This window comes from Notolabrus celidotus, chromosome 1 (assembly GCF_009762535.1).
Source record: "Notolabrus celidotus isolate fNotCel1 chromosome 1, fNotCel1.pri, whole genome shotgun sequence".
Lineage (NCBI taxonomy): Eukaryota > Metazoa > Chordata > Actinopteri > Labriformes > Labridae > Notolabrus > Notolabrus celidotus.
The window spans coordinates 22430606-22449894 of NC_048272.1; the positions used below are offsets into that span (position 1 = coordinate 22430606).

General features: G+C 44.1%; 1 protein-coding gene across 4 annotated transcripts in view; it reads right to left on the minus strand.

Annotated features, from left to right (window-relative positions):
- The window catches only part of tasora (transcription activation suppressor a), a 31764-nt gene that overhangs the window by 2659 nt on the left and 9816 nt on the right, over positions 1 to 19289 (minus strand). Inside the window, exons 11-27 of one of the 4 annotated variants that reach the window (XR_004634381.1) lie at positions 19051 to 19154; positions 18878 to 18950; positions 17782 to 17856; positions 17143 to 17339; positions 16317 to 16601; positions 16042 to 16225; positions 14651 to 14779; positions 14376 to 14530; positions 13589 to 13781; positions 11307 to 11819; positions 7669 to 8864; positions 5273 to 5398; positions 5026 to 5185; positions 4826 to 4934; positions 2561 to 2739; positions 2094 to 2231; positions 289 to 2004 (exon numbers count right to left, since the gene is read on the minus strand). Coding sequence is in view for 3 of the 4 variants with exons in the window: in XM_034705359.1 (XP_034561250.1) it covers positions 394 to 449; positions 2094 to 2231; positions 2561 to 2739; positions 4826 to 4934; positions 5026 to 5185; positions 5273 to 5398; positions 7669 to 8864; positions 11307 to 11819; positions 13589 to 13781; positions 14376 to 14530; positions 14651 to 14779; positions 16042 to 16225; positions 16317 to 16601; positions 17143 to 17339; positions 17782 to 17856; positions 18878 to 18950; positions 19051 to 19154 (3872 nt within the window). In the remaining variant the exon portion in view is untranslated. Of the gene's footprint in view, positions 1 to 288; positions 2005 to 2093; positions 2232 to 2560; positions 2740 to 4825; positions 4935 to 5025; positions 5186 to 5272; positions 5399 to 7668; positions 8865 to 11306; positions 11820 to 13588; positions 13782 to 14375; positions 14531 to 14650; positions 14780 to 16041; positions 16226 to 16316; positions 16602 to 17142; positions 17340 to 17781; positions 17857 to 18877; positions 18951 to 19050; positions 19155 to 19289 lie in introns of those variants that run through there. The other 3 variants (XM_034705359.1, XM_034705438.1, XM_034705258.1) reach the window with 3 other exon arrangements.

The window sequence follows — 19289 nt, forward strand, 5'->3', positions numbered from 1 at the left end:
TATTTAAAACTGGTTTAGTTTGCGAAGAGTCTTCTTTAAGGGTGACATTCTCTGAGCTATTATCTCTGCAACATGTGTCTTTGTAAGAAACATAAAAATGAGTCCACGATCAGCTGAGTCCGTACGCCACGATCGACTGCTCAGGAAAAGTCTTCTGCAGGTGTTAGAGCACATGTTGCCTTCTTCCCTTCTCCAGGAAATCCCTTTGGGTCTCTTTCTCAGCCTAAAACCTCGATAAAAAGTCTCCTCATGGCGCGTTAACCGCGTCTGAACTGAGCTAGAACTTACCACGCATTCAGACGGTCCAGGCGACCCAGCTCCTCCTCTCCTCGGTGCGTTAGAAAAGAAGTGCCTCTTTGACCACGATTTCCCCCCCTCGCTGTGGTCCACCAGTCAGCTGAAAGTGTATTTGATTGAACGGACGGCTCCCTGCAGGGACTCAGTGGAGGCTGCATGTATGAAGGAATGGAAGAAAGCATAGCTGTGCAGAGCTGGCAGCAGCGAGGATGGAAAGAGTTTGTCCAGAAGAAGAAGAAGCAGGGTGAACGGTCTCATGACAGAGCTGTGTGAAGCGGTGAAGCGGTGAAGGAGATGTCAGACGAAGCGATGAAGACAAGTTAGTGGAGTGGGATGAGAAGGACAAATGTCAGCTGGAGGTCAAAACAAACTCTCCTCTTGTCCTTCTTCAAAGCAAAGGAGCAGCGGACAGGCTTCTCTCTGCATACTCTTCTTCTCTATTTCAGAGCGTGGAGTTTGATCGGAGGAGGGAGCTGCCACAACCTGAACACTCAACCCCTCGTCTGATCCAGGAGAGCCTCGAGAAAGTCAAAGGATCTGGACTCTGATTTACAGGTTTTTTCAAGGCATTAAAAAAAAACAGTCACTACAACAATTCTGTAAGTGGTTCCCCCATTGTAAACATCTCCATCAAGGATCCATTGGTCGTGTTTTATGAAGGTTATTCCGGGAAGAGTGAAGCAGCCTGTTCTGTTTTTAGTGCCTGACTAACGGCCAAATTCCACCAGATCCGTGTCCGGTCCGTCTCCGATCTGGCACGGCATCAGATCTGATAGGTTTCTATTCCAGTCAATGTGTTAATGTCCACTGGATCTGATGTGGCAGGTATCGCTACGGATCAGATACACAAGACTTCTATTTTTGACAGACACTCTGTGTATTTCACTTAACTACAACAACAAACCGTCATGATGAGCGGAGCCAGGCCTGGAGTCAACAGGTCAGAGATTTTCAGAGGACCAGAAAGACAACATGGATGAGGAGTTGAGGAGAAGAATCCTTGATTCAGTCATTACCGTGGGAAAACCTCGCTCACATGACTCCAGATGTCCGGAGGTCCTGCTCCGTGCTGATTCCGAAAACGCAACCGGACGAGAGAGCACGGCAGTCACCCCATCATTGACATCACACCGATACACGAGGATATCCTCTCACTTGGTTTGTAACTCACTGCACGATGCACGGCGAGCAGACGTTAATGGAAAACACACAGAGCTGCTCTAATGAGGTCATACAAAAAGAGTAGACTCACATAAATCTGAGATCAAGTCCAGTCTCAGTCTGTTTAACCCTCTTCAGTCTTTACGGTCCTCTCAGACCCGCTTCTTTAAAGTCAGATTTACCCAAAGGGGGGTTATTGGCGGTCGCCCTCGCAAGATAGGTTCCCTGGCGCAGGAGCCGAGGCTGTTGGGACTGAAGCCTCCTCTCTGTGGGCTCTAAGAGGCACCGGTCTCTCTGTAGCCCTGCTGAGATCTGATGCCAGCTTCACATCTCTTTCAACGCAAACACAAAACCGCTACTGGTTTCCAGTTCATAGTCGGGGAGTTCTAAGGTGTGTAGTGAAGTTGGCACAGGAAGCTTGATCTCTTCACTGAGGGAGAGAGGGCGAACCGTTCATCTCACGTAGTCTGTCCAGCCCGCTTCGCTCTAACATGTGGATGAACTTTTCCTCTTTGCTCGAGTATCTCTGTTGACGTGCTCTGAACGCTGCAGTGGATGAACATGCAGTCTCGTGAATCTCCAGAGTCATGCAACACACTTAACGCCATATATTTGTCACATGTTTATCATCTTACCTTTTGGAGTCTCGCCCCCCGATGGCTCCCTGCTGTCCTGATCCCCGACCAGTCTGGAGAAGTCCTTCAGAACCTCGTCAATGCTGGCCACGACGATGCCGACTCTGGAGTAGTCAGAGAGCTTCTCAGCATGACGCTCTGAGTGAAGGAGAGAGAAGAAACGTTAGATGCTGAACAACTGGAGTTCAGAGGAGGGAGGTCCCGTGTGCAGTGCCGCTATTTTTAGTGCTGGCAGCGCCCACGACCTCAATTTTTGAGTGCTGTTGTTAGGTTAAAAAAGTAGTCCCGCTGCCCTTCTGCTTCCTTAAATAGTGACAGTTTGGTCTGTTTTAAAATGCTCTGTATGCCTTATACTTGTTGATGTCAGAAGTCCCGCCCCTTCTTGTTTCTGATTGGTCACTGATCAAGAAGTGACATTGTTGAGAGCGGCAGTGTTCCAAAAGTTGAACTGTCTTCAACAGACGTACCGGTGAGGAAGACGGTGTGTCGGTACTGTGTGTACCGGGCCTGCAGCTCCAGGAGACACTGCATGTCGGGGGACTGCTGGTTCATCATGTCGCACTGATGATACGGGAGGAACTCCACGATCTGCCGCTTCTGATAGGCCAACAGCACGTCCAGCAGGTTGGCTGCGTCTCTCCTGAACCTGAAAACACAACAAACATGTCATCGGCACGTTCTGTCACGAGAGCTCCAGATGTAGGCTAGACTGATGAGAGGGCTGTCACACTGACACAATGGGATCCTGTCTTTCCCTCTCTCTTCTCTCTCTGCCTGTCTCTTACTATAACTCTTCCTGTCCCATTAAAGTTACTAACCATAGACCTTTCTGGAGTCTCTGAGCTCCCCTGTCTCGTAGGTTCCTCTGGATCTCTGCCGTAGATTCCTTTTTTGGGTCTGTCATTCATTCATTATTTGTTTCTTTCATTCCTTTTATTCCATCCTTCTTTCTGTCCTCTTTCATTCCTTTCTCTTTCTTTCTTTCCTTCCTTTCATTCCGTCCTTCTTACTTTCTTTCTTTCCTTCCTTCCTTCCTTCTTTCTTTCATTCCTTTTTCCTTCCTTCCTTCTTTCATTCCCTTTTCCTTTCATTCCTTCCATTGCTTCCTTCCTTCCTTCTTTCTTTTATTTCTTTCACTCCTTCTTTCTTTCTTTCTTTCCTTCCTTTCATTCCGTCCTTCTTACTTTCTTTCTTTCCTTCCTTCCTTCTTTCTTTCATTCCTTTTTCCTTCCTTCCTTCTTTCATTCCCTTTTCCTTTCATTCCTTCCTTCTTTCTTCCTTTCATTGCTTCCTTCCTTCCTTCCTTCTTTCTTTTATTTCTTTCACTCCTTCTTTCTTTCTTTCTTTCTTTCTTTCTTTCTTTCTTTCTTTCTTTCTTTCATTCCTTCCTTTTTCCTTTTTCCTTTCATTCCTTTAACTCCTTCTTTCTTTCTTTTTTCTTTTTCATTCCTTTCTTCTTTCTTTCATTCCTTCCTTCTTTCTTTCATTCATTTTTCCTTTCATTCCTTCTTTCTTTCTTTTTTTCTTTTATTACTTCCTTCTCTCTTTCTTTCTTTCATTTTTCCTTTCATTCTTGTTTTCTTTCTTTCTTTCTTTCTTTCTTTCCATGTTTCTTCATCCTTTATGTCTCCTTTTCTTGTCCAGTCCTTTCCTTCTGTCATTCTTTTACCATTTATTCTACTCTTTTTCTTTCTTCTGGTCTCCCTCTCTTTTCTCTTTTCTTAGACCTTTTTGGAGTCCCTGAGCTCCCTTGTCTCGTAGGTTCCTCTGGATCTCTGCTGCTGTGGACGTGCCAGACTCCAGCTGCTACAACTACTACTATCTGTCTCACCACTATCATCTCTCTCTCTCTTCATCTCCCTCTATCCCTCTCTCCAACATGGTCTCAGCAGATGTGTGTCTAACATGAGTCTGGTCCTGCTGGAGGGTTCTGCCTGTTAAAGGAAGTTTGTCTTTGCCACTGTAACTTGCTAAATGCTGCAAAGTGCTCTGCTCATGGTGAATTAAGATGAGATCAGACTGAGTCCTGTCTGTAAGATGGGATTGGATCTTATCCTGTCTTGATGTTGGGTCTATGTTAATAATAGAACATAGAGTATTGGCTAGACCTGTGTCCCTCCTGCAGTAAGAAACAAACAGTAAGTGCTCTCTGACCTCCGCTTCATTCACGAGGACCCCGGTTTGTGTGTCAGGAACTTTATTTTCTCCGTCTTCAACTCTGTTGTTTCCGTGATTCACCGTGAGAACCTTTGATCTTCCGGCTCATTTGTCTGCATGTTCATTCATAAAGTGCTTTGCATTGACCGTATATGGTTGAATGTGGGCGTGAAGAGGGTGGAATACGAGGCTGAGCTACGTGCGCATATCTCCAGGTGGTTTGTGATTTATAAACGGAACATTGCCTAAAGTTTCCGAACGGTTTTATAAATCAGAATTATTTTTGGCGCACGCCATTTACGGGTTTGCGGAGTAAGTACTCTTTTAGTAGGGATTCTACGCATTCTTTTCTAAATGAGACCCCTGCTGTTTGGAAAGGGTCTAAGGATAACATTTGTTGTGATTAAGCGGTGTAGAAATAAAGATTGATTGATTGAAAACCCTCCTGAAATGCTAAACTCATTATTTGATCTGGGGTGGAACAGGCTGCTCCTCTTTGTGTTTCAGTGCGGCTCATTTTGAGTGTTTTAAAATGTTGTAAGTTGACTTCATCCTTCCACAGATATCACGGTTACCTTGCTTGCTCTCTGAGTTTCTTGTGGGTTTTGCAGTGAATCTTCCACCTCCACACACTCTCTGGATAACTGTGCTGCTCCAGGAACAACAGCAGAGCCGCAACACGCTCTGCAAGACAAAAAAACAACACAACGGTCAACAGAGGGAATAAATAAAGACTGTGTACACTGATGTAGTGTAAGAACAATCCATAAAGTACCATGAGTGATGAAGTCTGGATTAAGGAGTAACTCATCAGACACGACGCAGCCTCCACAGACAAAGAGCTCGTTGAAGCTGTTGTTCATGACATCCTCCGGCGTATCGATGCCCATGAACACCACAGAGGGATGACGCTTCAGAGACACCAGAGCGGGGATCTGAAATGCAGACAAACACAAACACACTTCCTGTTAGAACCTTTTCAGCTTGATTTGAGAAGTATTTGGCAAACTGCTCAGACGTACCTCATGCACATGTTTAGATATGTCTTTGTTCTTGATGATGACCAGCAGTCTGTTCTCAGGGTTCCCTTGGTTGAGAAAGGTCACAGGATTCTGCTGCTGCACATTACCCTGCTTCAACAGCTGGCCCTGCAGAACAAGAACACGCACAGAAACTGTTTATATTTGACTCTCTTTTTTATTCTGGCTTTTTAATCTACCCGTTTTTTTACTTGGAGTCATTTCATTTTATCCCTGGATGCATTATTACCATTATGACCATTGTTTTAGCATCTATTTTATCATTTATTATTTTATTATATTATGATATTACTTTATTTTCTGGTATCTATCTGATTTTATTGTATTGATTTAATTTTAATAATTGTATCTTATATTTTTATATTTATCTGATTTGATTTTATTGATTTTATTTCAATAATTGTATACTGTTTTTCATATTTATCTGATTTTATTTTATTGATTTAATTTTAATAATTGTATCTTATTTTTTTTATTTTTATCTGGTTTTATTTTATTGATTTTATTTCAATAATTGTATTTTATACTTTTAAATATTTATCATATTGTATTTCATTTTTAATATTTTATTTAACTTTCCTTGCCACTCTTACCCATTTCTGTTGTTTTCTGTCTGTCTGTTCTTTTGAAGAGCACTTTGGGCTGCATGCTTGACTGTATGAAAGGTGCTATATAAATAATGTTGAGTTGAGTTGATCATAAGTAGAGGAGCATTCAGGTTTGAAAAGTGAAGCCTGTTTTTTGGTGCCTTTAACCTGCATTCTCTCAGTTGTGAATGAGCTTCTTCTTAGGAGGAAACAATAACCAAAGTCTGACCTCTGTGACTCCGCGCTGATCACTTTCTCAAACTTTAACTGTTTAACATAAATGTGTGTTTAGCCGTCAGCATTACGCTACATTTGAGTGCGTTAACAGCTCGACAATGAACGCAAACAACTAAGACAGCTCATCGCTCTCCTTCTAAATCTGCAGGCTGAGTTTGTGCTGAACAACAGCAACATCCTCAGGGATCATTTAAGTATTGTAGGTCAACTTTTAAGAACAAATACTGAACTTTCTATCATTTGCATAATTTTCACTAGGGGTGACCCCAAATGGTCGAATATTCGACGATTCGTTCTAACGAGCCTTAGTCGACTGCCAATCTCATATACATATTTGCATATGAAACGTGGATCATTCCATTCAAACCATGGGGGTGCTCAATGTCTAATTTTACATTATTTTCCTGTTTCCCGTAAAAATAGTGTCTCATATATCCTATTTTTATATAAATATAGACTTATTTAATGTAATTCTGAGAACAGCTCTTGAAGTGTTAAATCTCCTTAAAGTGGTAATTAAATCTCCCCTGGTAATTAAAGGTGGACTCTCCCATTTAGCGGGAGCTGTGGAGCAGACGTACCTCAGCTGGCCTTTAAATCTTTCTACGTTCATGGTAGCTCAAAATGTCAGGAAATAAAACTTCAGTTGATACTAAAAATAGTAATGAAGATGAGGAGCCGCTTCATGAAGAGGGCTGTGAGATCAAGGATTACCAAATCACACAAAAACTGTACGGGGCCAAAAGAACGAGGAGGGATACCCAAAGCTGTCCGAAGCCTCAAAAACAATCCACAGCATCCCATCAACCTCCACATCATCAGAGAGGATATTCTCAAAGACAGGATTTACAGTCAACAAAGCAAGGAGCGCACGTCTGCGCGTACACATGATGGTTTTCCTCGCGTACAATTTGAAAAGACTCTAGCGGGCAAAGACGCGATGAAAGACTGTTTTAAAAGGTACTGTTAAGAGATTTAAAAACCCTTTAGCTGGTTCAGGTTTGATTATGAACATTATACAAATGTTTAGCCTTAAGTTGGACAAACTACCCTCCTCAGCGCTGCTCTCCGCTGTGTGAACACTGTTTAAATATCTCCTGATTCCTTATTCTATAACGGCGCGTTGTTCCATGTTTAAAGGATGGTGGCCTTTGAGTTTTCTCTTCATCACCTCGTTGTTTTTGCAATATAGATTTAAAAAATCTAAGTTTTATACTTATAATATTCTGTTGTCCCTTTTACTTTAAGCTACGAGTCTCTTAATTGTAAATGGTTATGCGTAATATTGTCATGTGTCACCATCATGCAGACTTTGGGTCAATAAGGAAAAACAACAAACATTAAACTATTCGTCGACTATGGGCAAAATCTGATGAATCAGATTCGACTAAGCAAATCCTTAGTCGGGCTCACCCCTAATTTTCATTACAATCAGGCTCATCCAACCTCCTTAATTAGCTTCAGAAACTTAAAGCACGTGCCAGTTTGTTGCAGTCAGACTTGCTCATCCACTTGTAGGTGTTTTCACTCTCTGTGCTCTGACTTGTCTCTCACCTTGATGCCGTCATATAACGGGTCCCCTGGCTCACTGCTGTGGAGGTAGAACTGCAGGGAGTTCCTCTTGACGTCCTTGATGATCTCCACCAGGCTGTTGAACACCTCTGGCTGCAGCTGGCTGATCAGGGAGCTCAGGGCCGTGGCAGGGGGAGCCGGACCCGAGCCGGGGCTGGACTCTGAGGCTGCGCCGGAGACCGGCTCAGAGGGTTGTGAAGACTCTGTGACACTGCCACTGAATCCCGGCAGAGTCACTTCGTAGTTTGAGCTCCGGTGCACAGACCTGACGCTGCTGACCTGTGTTTCCCTGATGTCATTAGCGACAGTTCTAGTAATCTCTGATGTGTGAGTGTGCTGAGGTGGAGGAGGCGACTGGAGGACGGTGGTGCTGGAGGGCTTAAAGCCAGAACCATGCGCAGAGGTAGAGTCAGATAAAGTGACGTCGAAAGTCGGAGAGTTCCTGTTTGTTGCATCAGAAAAGTGTTTGGTGTTTGTAAGCAGCTCCTCGTCATCTCTGTCTGTCCTCACATTAGCTCTTATGCTGGACACAAAAGCACTAACCGTGTTCGCCAAACTGGCATCAACACGAGTCCGGCGGCTGGCGGGCTTGTTGCTTGACCAGCTGTCTTCAAACTCTGTCACAATGCTGTTCATGCCGTCTTGCAGGGAGCTGACGTAGCCCTCCACGGGGGGGCAGGGGTTGTGGAAGGACACGTACTGTGAGAACTGAGAGATGGAGGCGTGTGGGAGTGCTGTGGGTTCTGTGTTTGATGTGGAGTGTGGGGACTGTTGGCGGCTGTAATGGATGCTCTCCCCCTGCAGGAGGAGCTGCATCTCGGAGGAGAACGCGCCAAGATGTTTGTCCACGATTGTCTCGATTCCTCTGAGAGGACACGAAGGAGGTGAGGAGACGTGCACTGCTCCCTTTTTCTCCTCATCCAAAGCTCCTACTTCCATCTGTTCCTCCTCCTCCTCCTCCTCCTCCTTATTTTGCTTTCCTTCTGCTCCCCCTCTCAGAGTTTCTTTTTCCTTTAAAATGTTTGCATCTCCTTTCACCACAACAGAAGGATGTGGTGATGGGCTTTTCCACTTCTCCAGAGGTGGAGAGGCAGATGGATGGAGTGATGAGGAAATGGACGGGTCATTAGTCTTCTCCTCTTTCCCCTGAAGTCTCTCGTCTGGGTCCATGGACACTCCTGAAAGAATCAGACCAGAAATTAAAAATGGAAAATCTTTTTGAAGAACAACGTTTTATCCACAGTTTCAGATTTCAAGAGTCGATGTTAGCCGAATATTGCGGCCTCTACACTGTGTTCCAAATTATTATGCAAGTTATATTGTTGTGAATATTAAAAAACAATATGTTAACAGTCGTTTTCAAATTTGTGAAGAAGTCAGATAGTGAATATATTTCTTCAAATGTGTGGTTGAAATGATACTTTTCAAAGTACGTTGGTTGTATTTCTAAATAAATGCAGAATCTGCAGAAATGAGTGTTCCAAATTATTATAAAAGTTGGTGATAAGAGCGTATATCTCGTGAAAATCAAAAACTAGGCACCATTTTAATGTTCTATTGAATGAAAAGAATAATATTTACTACTACTGTATTCAAACTTCAACAAAAACAATAGTTTTCTTTAGATTTGTATACAAAATAAAATGGTTAATGTCTTTGAAACATTTCAAATCTAAAGTGTTTCTCTTATGTTAAATATAACATATCCTTTTCTTTCAGTGAGGGTCAGAGGTCAAACTTTTACACCATCCTGAACCTGGAAAGGATCAAGAGGTAGGACGCTGTAAAAGTTTCCTTCCATGGAGGAAAAGACATTCACCTAAAGGGAAGAAGGTCTACGCTCGTGTTCATGCATCACATTGCACCGTCACATGCCTCTCGTTACTCCCAGGACAGGATGGCATCTCAGGGCTTTAAAGAGGATCGCCTCATGAACTGGCCTTTCTACTTACCTGATCTCAACACAAACTACAATTGAGAACTTGTGGTCAATAATAAAGAAGATGATTTACAGTGATGGCAAGAAATACAGCTCAAATAGCCTCTTTGGAAAGCCATACAAGGTACAGCTCACAGAATCAGCAGAGAAGTCAGCAGAAACTAAATCTGTTTACCAGTGACCTCTGACCCTAACATTTGAAGAAATATATTCACTAGGGGTGACCCCAAATAGTCGAATATTCGACGATTTGTTCTAACGAGCCTTAGTCTGCCAATCTCATAGTCGAATATTTGCATATGAAACGTGGATCATTCCATTCAAACCATGGGGGTGCTCAATGTCTAATTTTACATTATTTTCCTGTTTCCCGTAAAAATAGTGTCTCATTTAGCCTATTTTTATATAAATATAGACTTATTTAATGTAATTCTGAGAACAGCTCTTGAAGTGTTAAATCTCCTTAAAGTGGTAATTAAATCTCCCCTGGTAATTAAAGGTGGACTCTCCCATTTAGCTGGAGCTGTGGAGCAGACGTACCTCAGCTGGCCTTTAAATCTTTCTACGTTCATGGTAGCTCAAAATGTCAGGAAATAAAACTTCAGTTGATACTAAAAATAGTGATGAAGATGAGGAGCAGCTTCATGAAGAGGGCTGTGAGATCAAGGATTACCGGACCACACAAAAACTGTACGGGGCCAAAAGAACGAGGAGGGATACCCAAAGCTGTCCGAAGCCTCAAAAACAATCCACAGCATCACATCCACCTCCACGCTATCAGAGAGGATATTCTCAAAGACAGGATTTACAGTCAACCAAAGCAAGGAGTGCACTTCTGCAAGACTGTTTTAAAAGGTACTGTTAAGAGATTTAAAAACCCTTTAGCTGGTTCAGGTTTGATTATGAACATTATACAGATGTTTAGCCTTAAGTTGGACAAACTATCCTCCTCAGCGCTGCTCTCCGCTGTGTGAACACTGTTTAAATATCTCCTGATTCCTTATTCTATAGTGGCGCGTTGTTCCATGTTTAACGGATGGTGGCCTTATTTCAGTTTTCTCTCCTTCATCACCTCGTTGTTTTTGTGTGCAATATAGATTTAAAAAATCTAAGTTTTACACTTATAATATTCTGTTGTCCCTTTTACTTTACTACGAGTCTCTTAATTGTAAATGGTTATGCGTAATATTGTCATGCGGTCACCATCATGCAGACTTTGGGTCAATAAGGAAAAACAACAAACATTAAACTATTCGTTGACTATGGGCAAATCAGAATCAGATTCGACTAAGCAAATCCTTAGTCGGGCTCACCCCTAATATTCGCTTTCTGACTTAACAAATTTGAAAAAAATTGTTAACATATTTTTTTAAATATTCACAAAACTGCAATTTGCATACTAATTTGGAACACAGTGTAGACCCTCATCTTTAAACGTCTCACACTTAGAGTTCTTTTGATGTAGCAACACTTGGATTTGTGATTTACGTCTGATTATAACATCTAATAAATGTTTATTTCAACAGTGGATGAAACTGAACCATTCCACAACAAGTGTCCTTTGTCCCTGAAAACACCTTCACACATAGATCCCTTTAAAGCATGAAACTAAGTGTTGCATCACAGTCCAAACATTGATGCAACAGGTGCATCATGGGACTGATCGTGTGGCTGAGATTACCTGCAGACTCCCTGGAGGCCTTGAAGGCTAACCACTCCTCATTAGTGCCACTCTTCTGCGTCTTAAATGAGCTGAGCTCATTGGACCCCAGGGCCTTGCACCTGGAGGGGGAGGGGGGAGGGCTAAGGTGAGGGGACGGGCACTGAGAAGGGGAGGGTGGAGAGCTGGGTTGTGGGGAGGGACATTGTGAGGGAGAGGGGGGAGGACTGGGCTCCGGGGACGGGCACTGAGAAGGTGAGAGGGGAGGGCTGGGCTCGGGGGACGGGCAGTGGAAGGGGGAAGTCGGAGGGCTCGGGTCAGGTGAGGGGCACCGTAAGGGCGAGGGAGGAGGGCTGGGCTCAGGGGAGGGGGACTTGAACGGGGAGGGAGGGGCGCTGTACTCGGGAGATGGGGTGGTGTTCTTCTGTTGAGGTTTGTTTGTCATGGTGATGCTGGCTGGTGGGGCGAGGTGCTGGAAGCGAGGGTCCTGGGGGATGTTCCGGTCTCTCTGGGTGTACCTCTCCGAGCTCAGACCTGCACAGAGTTCAGAATTTCCTTTCAATCTTCATCAGTGTTCATTTTGGTGGCTATTTTAGATTTAGTCTAAGTCTTTAGACACAAATGCAGGATAGATTTAGTCACATTTTAGTCTTTGATTTTTGCCAAAACATCTTCACTCTTTAAATAATTCATGTAGTCAATCAGATATCGGTAACAGGGTTATACTAAGTGTTAAAATAGTCAACATTTCAATCTTCTAACACTTTTGCTTGTGTAATATCTTAAGTTAAATAATTCAGCCTGTCCCTAAAAAAAAGTCAAAAGAAAACATTCTTGATGTGACAACTATGACTGTATTTTGATTCTCTTGATTCACAGAAAAATGTCATGAAAGGACTGTATTGCACAATTACGACAGTCTTTGAATGTACCTTGAGTGACAGGCGGACTGGACAGACAGACAGTTCATGGCACTCTGAAATGCATCTGCATCTTTGATGACAAGGAGTTGATCCAAACTTACTAAATGTGTCTGATGTATCACCAAACTGGATCAAATCAAGCTGTAGATGCTGAGCCTTGTACGTTAATGGCGGCAAAAACGGCAAACATAAAATATTAACCCTCCTGTTATGTTGCGGGTCAAATTGACCCTTTAAAAAAAATGTTAAAAGTATTTTTTCGGTATGAAACCTCTTTGGTTGGCTTAATAGGTGAAATAAACATGTAAAAATATGATTAAAAAAAATTTAAATTAAAATCTGGGCATGTGACAGAAGAGGTGTCTCGTGTTGATTTATCAACATCACTTCATTAAAAAAAGAATAAAATCAAAATTCAAAATAAAATAAAACAAAATCTATGTAATGTAAAACTATTGTATTCATATTAAGGTATTTCCAATGTACATTTAAAAAGTTTTAACATGAATTTTCATAAAAAAAACGAGTTAGTTATCCTTATTGAACCATGATCTATGAGAATTAAAGAACACCATTGCACCAAATATTGATTTAAATGGTTAGTAAATGAGTTAATAATGAGATTTTAAAAAAAAAGTTTATTGGATAATTAAATATGCCCCTGGTCATGCTGACACAGGAACATTATTGCTGTTCCTGAGAACCAAACATAACAGAAGGGTTAAACAGACGTCCCCCGGTTGTGTCTTTGTCACTAACGCACACCTGGGGTAAAAATCCTCAATGAAGATGAGGCGGGAGAGCTAGTTCATAAAGCACACCTGCTGCAGGTAGAGACCAAGCTAACACTGCGCCCCTCAAATAATAACTCAGCCTGTCACAGGACGTCATCACTTATATCTTTAAAGATTAGACGCACAGTGGGGAACCATGGATTTTGTATGTCCGACGGTCGGTCACTAATGTTTTCGTCTCGTCATCGCCTCGTCAACTAAATCAAAACATACGTTCGTCAGAGTTTTTATTACCAGTGTTTCACTTTAGCTCTTCATTGTCTCATTTTTGTCATGAAAAATTTAGTCGTTGCCGAACATTTATCGTGATAATTCTTGTAAACGAAATTAACACTGTTCTGAATGCTGCTCCTTTAAAACATGAACTACAGACATCAAAAGTTTAAACCTGGAACTCTAAATCATTGTTTATCTGAAAGAGACTGAACGCCTCGCTTTAATGCTGTAGATTCAACGATCACGCTGACACTGTTATGGTTCCTAAAAACCTAATACAGCATTTAAAATAAATCATCTACGCGCTGATAATGAGACCAACACCAGACGACTACTTGTTACCATTCAATAACATTATATCCAGTCAGACCTGTGATGGGGATGAGGATCCATGGGATTTCCCACTCTTCCACCTCCTCTTCGTATCCTCCCCTGATCCTCGGATCTCTTGCTCCTCCTCCTCCTCCTCCTCCTCCTCCTCCTCCTCCTCTGTGGTTCATCTCTCCGCTGTGCGAGCCGGGACTGAATCCCTCCAAACTGCTGACGCTGCCGGCCATCTGCTCCTACACACACAAAGACACACCTTAAGACTTCTAAACCCCTGAAGTTTGATGCAAGAGGATCTGGCTGTGGGAACAGGACGCATCCCTCATCCACGCCTTCATAACATCCCGACTTGACTATTGCAACAGCATTCTCTACGGCCTCCCCTCCGCCGACCTCAAAAACAAAAAACAGTCTTTGCCATCGCTGCCCCCACTCTCTGGAACTCTCTCCCTCCACACATCTGCAACTCTGACTCTCTCCTCTCATTTAAAAACCACCTCAAGACCGACCTGTTCCAAAAAGCATACAACACAAGACCTCTCCACCTGCCCCACCTCTGTCCCTGTTTTGTTTTATTATTTTTTTTTGTTTTACCTTATGTAAAGCGACTTCGAGTACTTAGAAAAGCACTATATAAATTCTAGGAATTATTATCATCATCATCATTTCAAATACATCCAAAAATACTGATATAATAACTCACAGGCGATACACTCCCCATAGATCCCCCATGAAACTGTTATCATCTATGACTCAAACATTAATTCAAAGTTGCCAAGTTTTAGAGATCTTTGTCCAAGAGTCAGATCAGTAAACAGAGGATCAGTTACCTCCAGCTCCTCCTGCCTCCTCAGGTCGATGTCACAGTTGGTGGGAAGGCCGAGCTTGGTGGCCAACCGATCGAAGGGATAAGAGTCCCCAAGTGCCTCTTCATGCATGTCTCCAGCGCTCTGATTGGCCGTTCCTCTGGCGGCCTGGTTGAGGCCTGTCAGCGGGCAGAAGAACACAACAGATGAGTTTATAAAACTCTTCAAAACCGTCTCTGATGTTGTGCTTTAATGATACATGATGATGAGATGAATCTGTAATCAGGTGATAGAGTTACCCGTCAGGAGGTTGAGAAGCTGTGCTGCCAGTTCAGATCCATCTTCCCTCAGATCAACAGCCTTCAAACCCACAGAGCCAATCACGGACAAAAGAGAGCCAGGGGGGGCGGAGACAGGGTTTTCCTCAACTGGGAGGCAAACAAAGAAAAAAGAACATCAATATAACTAGGGGTGACCCCAAATAGTCGAATATTCGACGATTCGTTCTAACGAGCCTTAGTCGACTGCCAATCTCATAGTCGAATAGTTGCATATGAAACGTGGATCATTCCATTCAAACCATGGGGGTGCTCAATGTCTAATTTTACATTATTTTCCTGTTTCCCGTAAAAATAGTGTCTCATATATCCTATTTTGATATAAATATAGACTTATTTAATTTAATTCTGAGAACAGCTCTTGAAGTGTTAAATCTCCTTAAAGTGGTAATTAAATCTCCCCTGGTAATTAAAGGTGGACTCTCCCATTTAGCGGGAGCTGTGGAGCAGACGTACCTCAGCTGGCCTTTAAATCTTTCTACGTTCATGGTAGCTCAAAATGTCAGGAAATAAAACTTCAGTTGATCCTAAAAATAGTAATGAAGAGGAGGAGCCGCTTCATGAAGAGGGCTGTGAGATCAAGGATTACCGGACCACACAAAAACTGTACGGGGCCAAAAGAACGAGGAGGGATACCCAAAGCTGTCCGAAGCCTCAAAAACAATCCACAGCATCCCATCCACCTCCACGTCATCAGAGAGGATATTCTCAAAGACAGGATTTACAGTCAACCAAAGCAAGGAGTGCACTTCTGCCCGTACACATGATGGTTTTCCTCGCATACAATTTGAAAAGACTCAAGCGGACAAAGACGCAATGAAAGACTGTTTTAAAAGGTACTGTAAAGAGATTTAAAAACCCTTTAGCTGGTTCAGGTTTGATTATGAACATTACACAGATGTTTAGCCTTAAGTTGGACAAACTACCCTCCGCAGCGCTGCTCTCCGCTGTGCGAACACTGTTTAAATATCTCCTGATTCCTTACTCTATAGTGGCGCGTTGTTCCATGTTTAACGGATGGTGGCCTTATTTGAGCTTTCTCTCCATCACCTCGTTGTTTTTGCAATGTAGATTTAAAAAATCTAAGTTTTACACTTATAATATTCTGTTGTCCCTTTTACTTTAAGCTACGAGTCTCTTAATTGTAAATGGTTATGCGTAATATTGTCATGCGGTCACCATCATGCAGACTTTGGGTCAATAAGGAAAAACAACAAACATTCGACTATTCGTCGACTATGGGCAAAATCTGATGAATCAGATTCGACTAAGCAAATCCTTAGTCGGGCTCACCCCTTAATATAACACTGAACAGTAAACACTCACACAAAAACACTCCCCGTCTTCCTCACCTGGGATCTTGCTGGGTCGTCCGGGCTCCTGCGACGCCTTCAGGAATTTAAGTGCTCTCTCTGCCGTCTCCTGCTCCAGTCTCCTCTTCCTCCCCGGTGCCCTCACCCTCCCTGCTTCCTCCCTCTTCACCTCGTTCTCTGCGTTCCTCTTACACGTCATCACCAGGTCGATCAACTGCTGCATCTGAGCCGCACAGGAGAGAGGGATTTGGGTTTTAAAAGTCTGATCTGACACCAAAGTGAAGCCAAGTTGGTCTTCTTCACTCAGACGGCACCTTTTCAGAGTTCTTCTTTCCTCCTCCGCTGTTGCTGGTTGCATCTTTCCCCGCCGCCTCCCGCTGTCCTCCTGAGCCTCTCCTCATCTTCGCCTCCCGTGGATCCTCGGGACTGCAGAGCGTCTCCACCATCTGCCTGACCCGGGCCACTGACAGCAGGTAGAGGGCGGGGCTGTACAGGTAGGAGCGCAGGTAGCCGTCCATGTTCACCCGGTAGTGTTTGGGGGCGGGGGTTTCTTGTTCATCCAGTGCGAGTTCGTACTCACCCATGGGGTACTGTCGGACCTGAGGAGGACAGACACACGAGCACTAGAGTGAGAGGTGAGAGAGAGTAAATAAGGGACAAGGGAGAAAGGAGGAGGCAGGAGAGGAGGCAGGTGGGATGAGAGAGGGAAGAGAAAGGAGGGAGGAGAAAGGAGGGAGGAGAGAGGAAAGAGGAGGGAGGAGGAGGCAGGAGGGAGGAGATAGGGGAGGAAGGGGGAGGCAGGAGGAGAGAGGAAGGAGGAAGGAGGGGAGAGGAGGGAAGAGGGAAGAGAGAGGAGGGAGGAGGGAGAAGAGAGTAGAGAGGAAGTAGGAGTGAGGAATGAGGAATGAGGAGGGAGGAGGGAGGAGAGAGGAAGTAGGAGTGAGGAATGAGGAATGAGGAGGGAGGAGAGAGGAAGGAGGAGGAGGGAGGAGAAAAGAGGAAGGAGAGAGAAAGGAGGAGGAGGGAAAGAGTAGGGAGGAAGGAGGAGGGAGGAAGCAGGAGAGAGGAAGGAGGAAGGAGGAAGGATGAGAGAGGAGGGAGGAAGCAGGAGAGAGGAGAGGAGTATCTTATGGCTCCTACCTTGCCGTCCTTCAGCCCGGTGAGGTATTCCCTCGCCTGGCGCTCCACCCCAGCCGACAGCTCTGGAGGCGGGTTGGCGCGGGCCTTGACCAGAGCGTGGTGCATCGCTGGGATGAACTGGCTCAGCCTCGGCATCACCTGGACGCCGGACATTGACGGTACAGAGGCATCATGGGAAGTGGAGAAAGGCCTTACTGCTACAGGAGGACAGACAGAAAACATCAGTGTGAGAGTTTAAAGTCAGAGCATCGGTTTGTTATCACTGGAGCTCTTCAGTTCAATAAAGCTGTTCCAAATCTAAGTCTTTATTTACTTTACTCAGTCTAAACCTGCCGGTGTTACACAAAGACCTTCTGTTTATATTTAACTACAGACTGGCTTCACAGGTGCAGGATTTCCCAACAAGGATCTAAATCAGCCGACAAACAGAGAGTACAGCCGTCCTGGGTTTGAGCCAGACACTCAGCTGCTCGTTATAATTACTACTATCTCTTCCTTGTTTCCTGTTTTTCCTGTAACACGACACTGTCCCATCAAGAAAGGCAAAAAAAGACTTCACATCAGTGTTTAAAGTTTAACCAAACACTTCCTCAGGGCACCTGAATCTTAAAAATGATGACTCTGATGAATGGTACTCACTGCTTTTGGCGACATCTCTGCTCTCTGGAAAGATAAACAAGGCCTGCAGACATCTCTTCCAGCCCTCTTCTCTCTCTGAAAACACACAAACACAGGGCTGAATTAACCTGATGTAATAAAATCTCACTTTGAAGATGTTACACATACAGACCTTAAACAAACACATGCACATACAGGATTCTATACACTAAAGGCTGATTTATACTTCTGCGTTGAATCAACGGCGTACCCTACGCCGGGGGTCTGCGTAGCTCCCGTACCTACGCCGTGGCCTACGCACGTAGCTGACGTGCACCTCCTCCAAAATGTAACTCCCCGTAGAGCCGACGCGGACTGCAAGCTCTGTGATTGGTCCACTCGGCGGCTTTGTCTTTCCGCATTTACAACACTTCCGGGATCCCGGACATCGGCCGCACATCGGGCGTGTATTTCATCTCCTCCTCTTTATTCTTCATGTAATCATGTCTGTATGATAAACAGCAACATGTATCAGCTGTAGATTAACATAACACGCTCTGAAACTCTGTGGAAAAGTAAACAGAGATCGTAGCGGGACCGGAAGCAGGCGGCCGGCTATCAGAGAGACCGCACTGCCCTCAGGCGTTTCGGCGGAGAATTGCTGCGCGACACGGACACAGACGCACAAGTATGTGGTGCTCATGTCCGCGTCAGCCCCTGCTGCGTAGGGGAGACGCAGAAGTATAAATCAGCCTTTAAGGCTTTATTTAAGGGAGAGACATCAGAGCGAGGGAGTGGCACACGACCGAGCGTCTCAAGCTGTTGGAGGTTCAAGGAGGACTGGCACTTCTCTAGGAACCTGTACCAGCTCCCATACTGCGGTTCACAGTGGGACTTGCAACCTTACAGACTGAGCTTCCACTGTCCCACATGTTGTTTTAATAACGGGCAGTAAGCTGTTTCAAAGTGGAAATACGAATTCCAGCTAACGCAGGAGTAAAGAAGCAAATAACCAACAAACAGCTTAGATCAATCAGCTTCCCTGCGGTGCCCTTTTCTTAATAACTGCATGGCTTCTTTATATTCATACTCTCCCCTTTGTTTTCTGCAGGTGCAACACAAATGTGTGATGTCATACCAGGGGGCGTGGCCATCTGAACACTGGATATCAGGAAGAGGAAGCCTTTCTCTGTTAGTGGAGTCACCAGAACCTTCAGGAACAAAAACACAGAACTGTTGATCAACAATTATTCTCTCATTTTTTATCTGTCAGGTAAACTGATCCACAGAGTTCGGTCACGCCGGACTCACCACTCTGTTTTTCTCCAGCTCGTGCAGAAGCTTTGTGATGCTCGTCGTCGACCGGAATCTGTCCGTCACCTCCAGAAGACTGCAGCAGTGACCACTCTTCACAACTACACCAGGAGAAACACACAAAGAGACACACAGCATTCTGTTACATCTCTGTTTTAATCTTATGTTATTTACATGTATCGAACACAGGAGGGCTGATGCAGCACAGCTCTCAGCACACCTTCATGCTACATTAC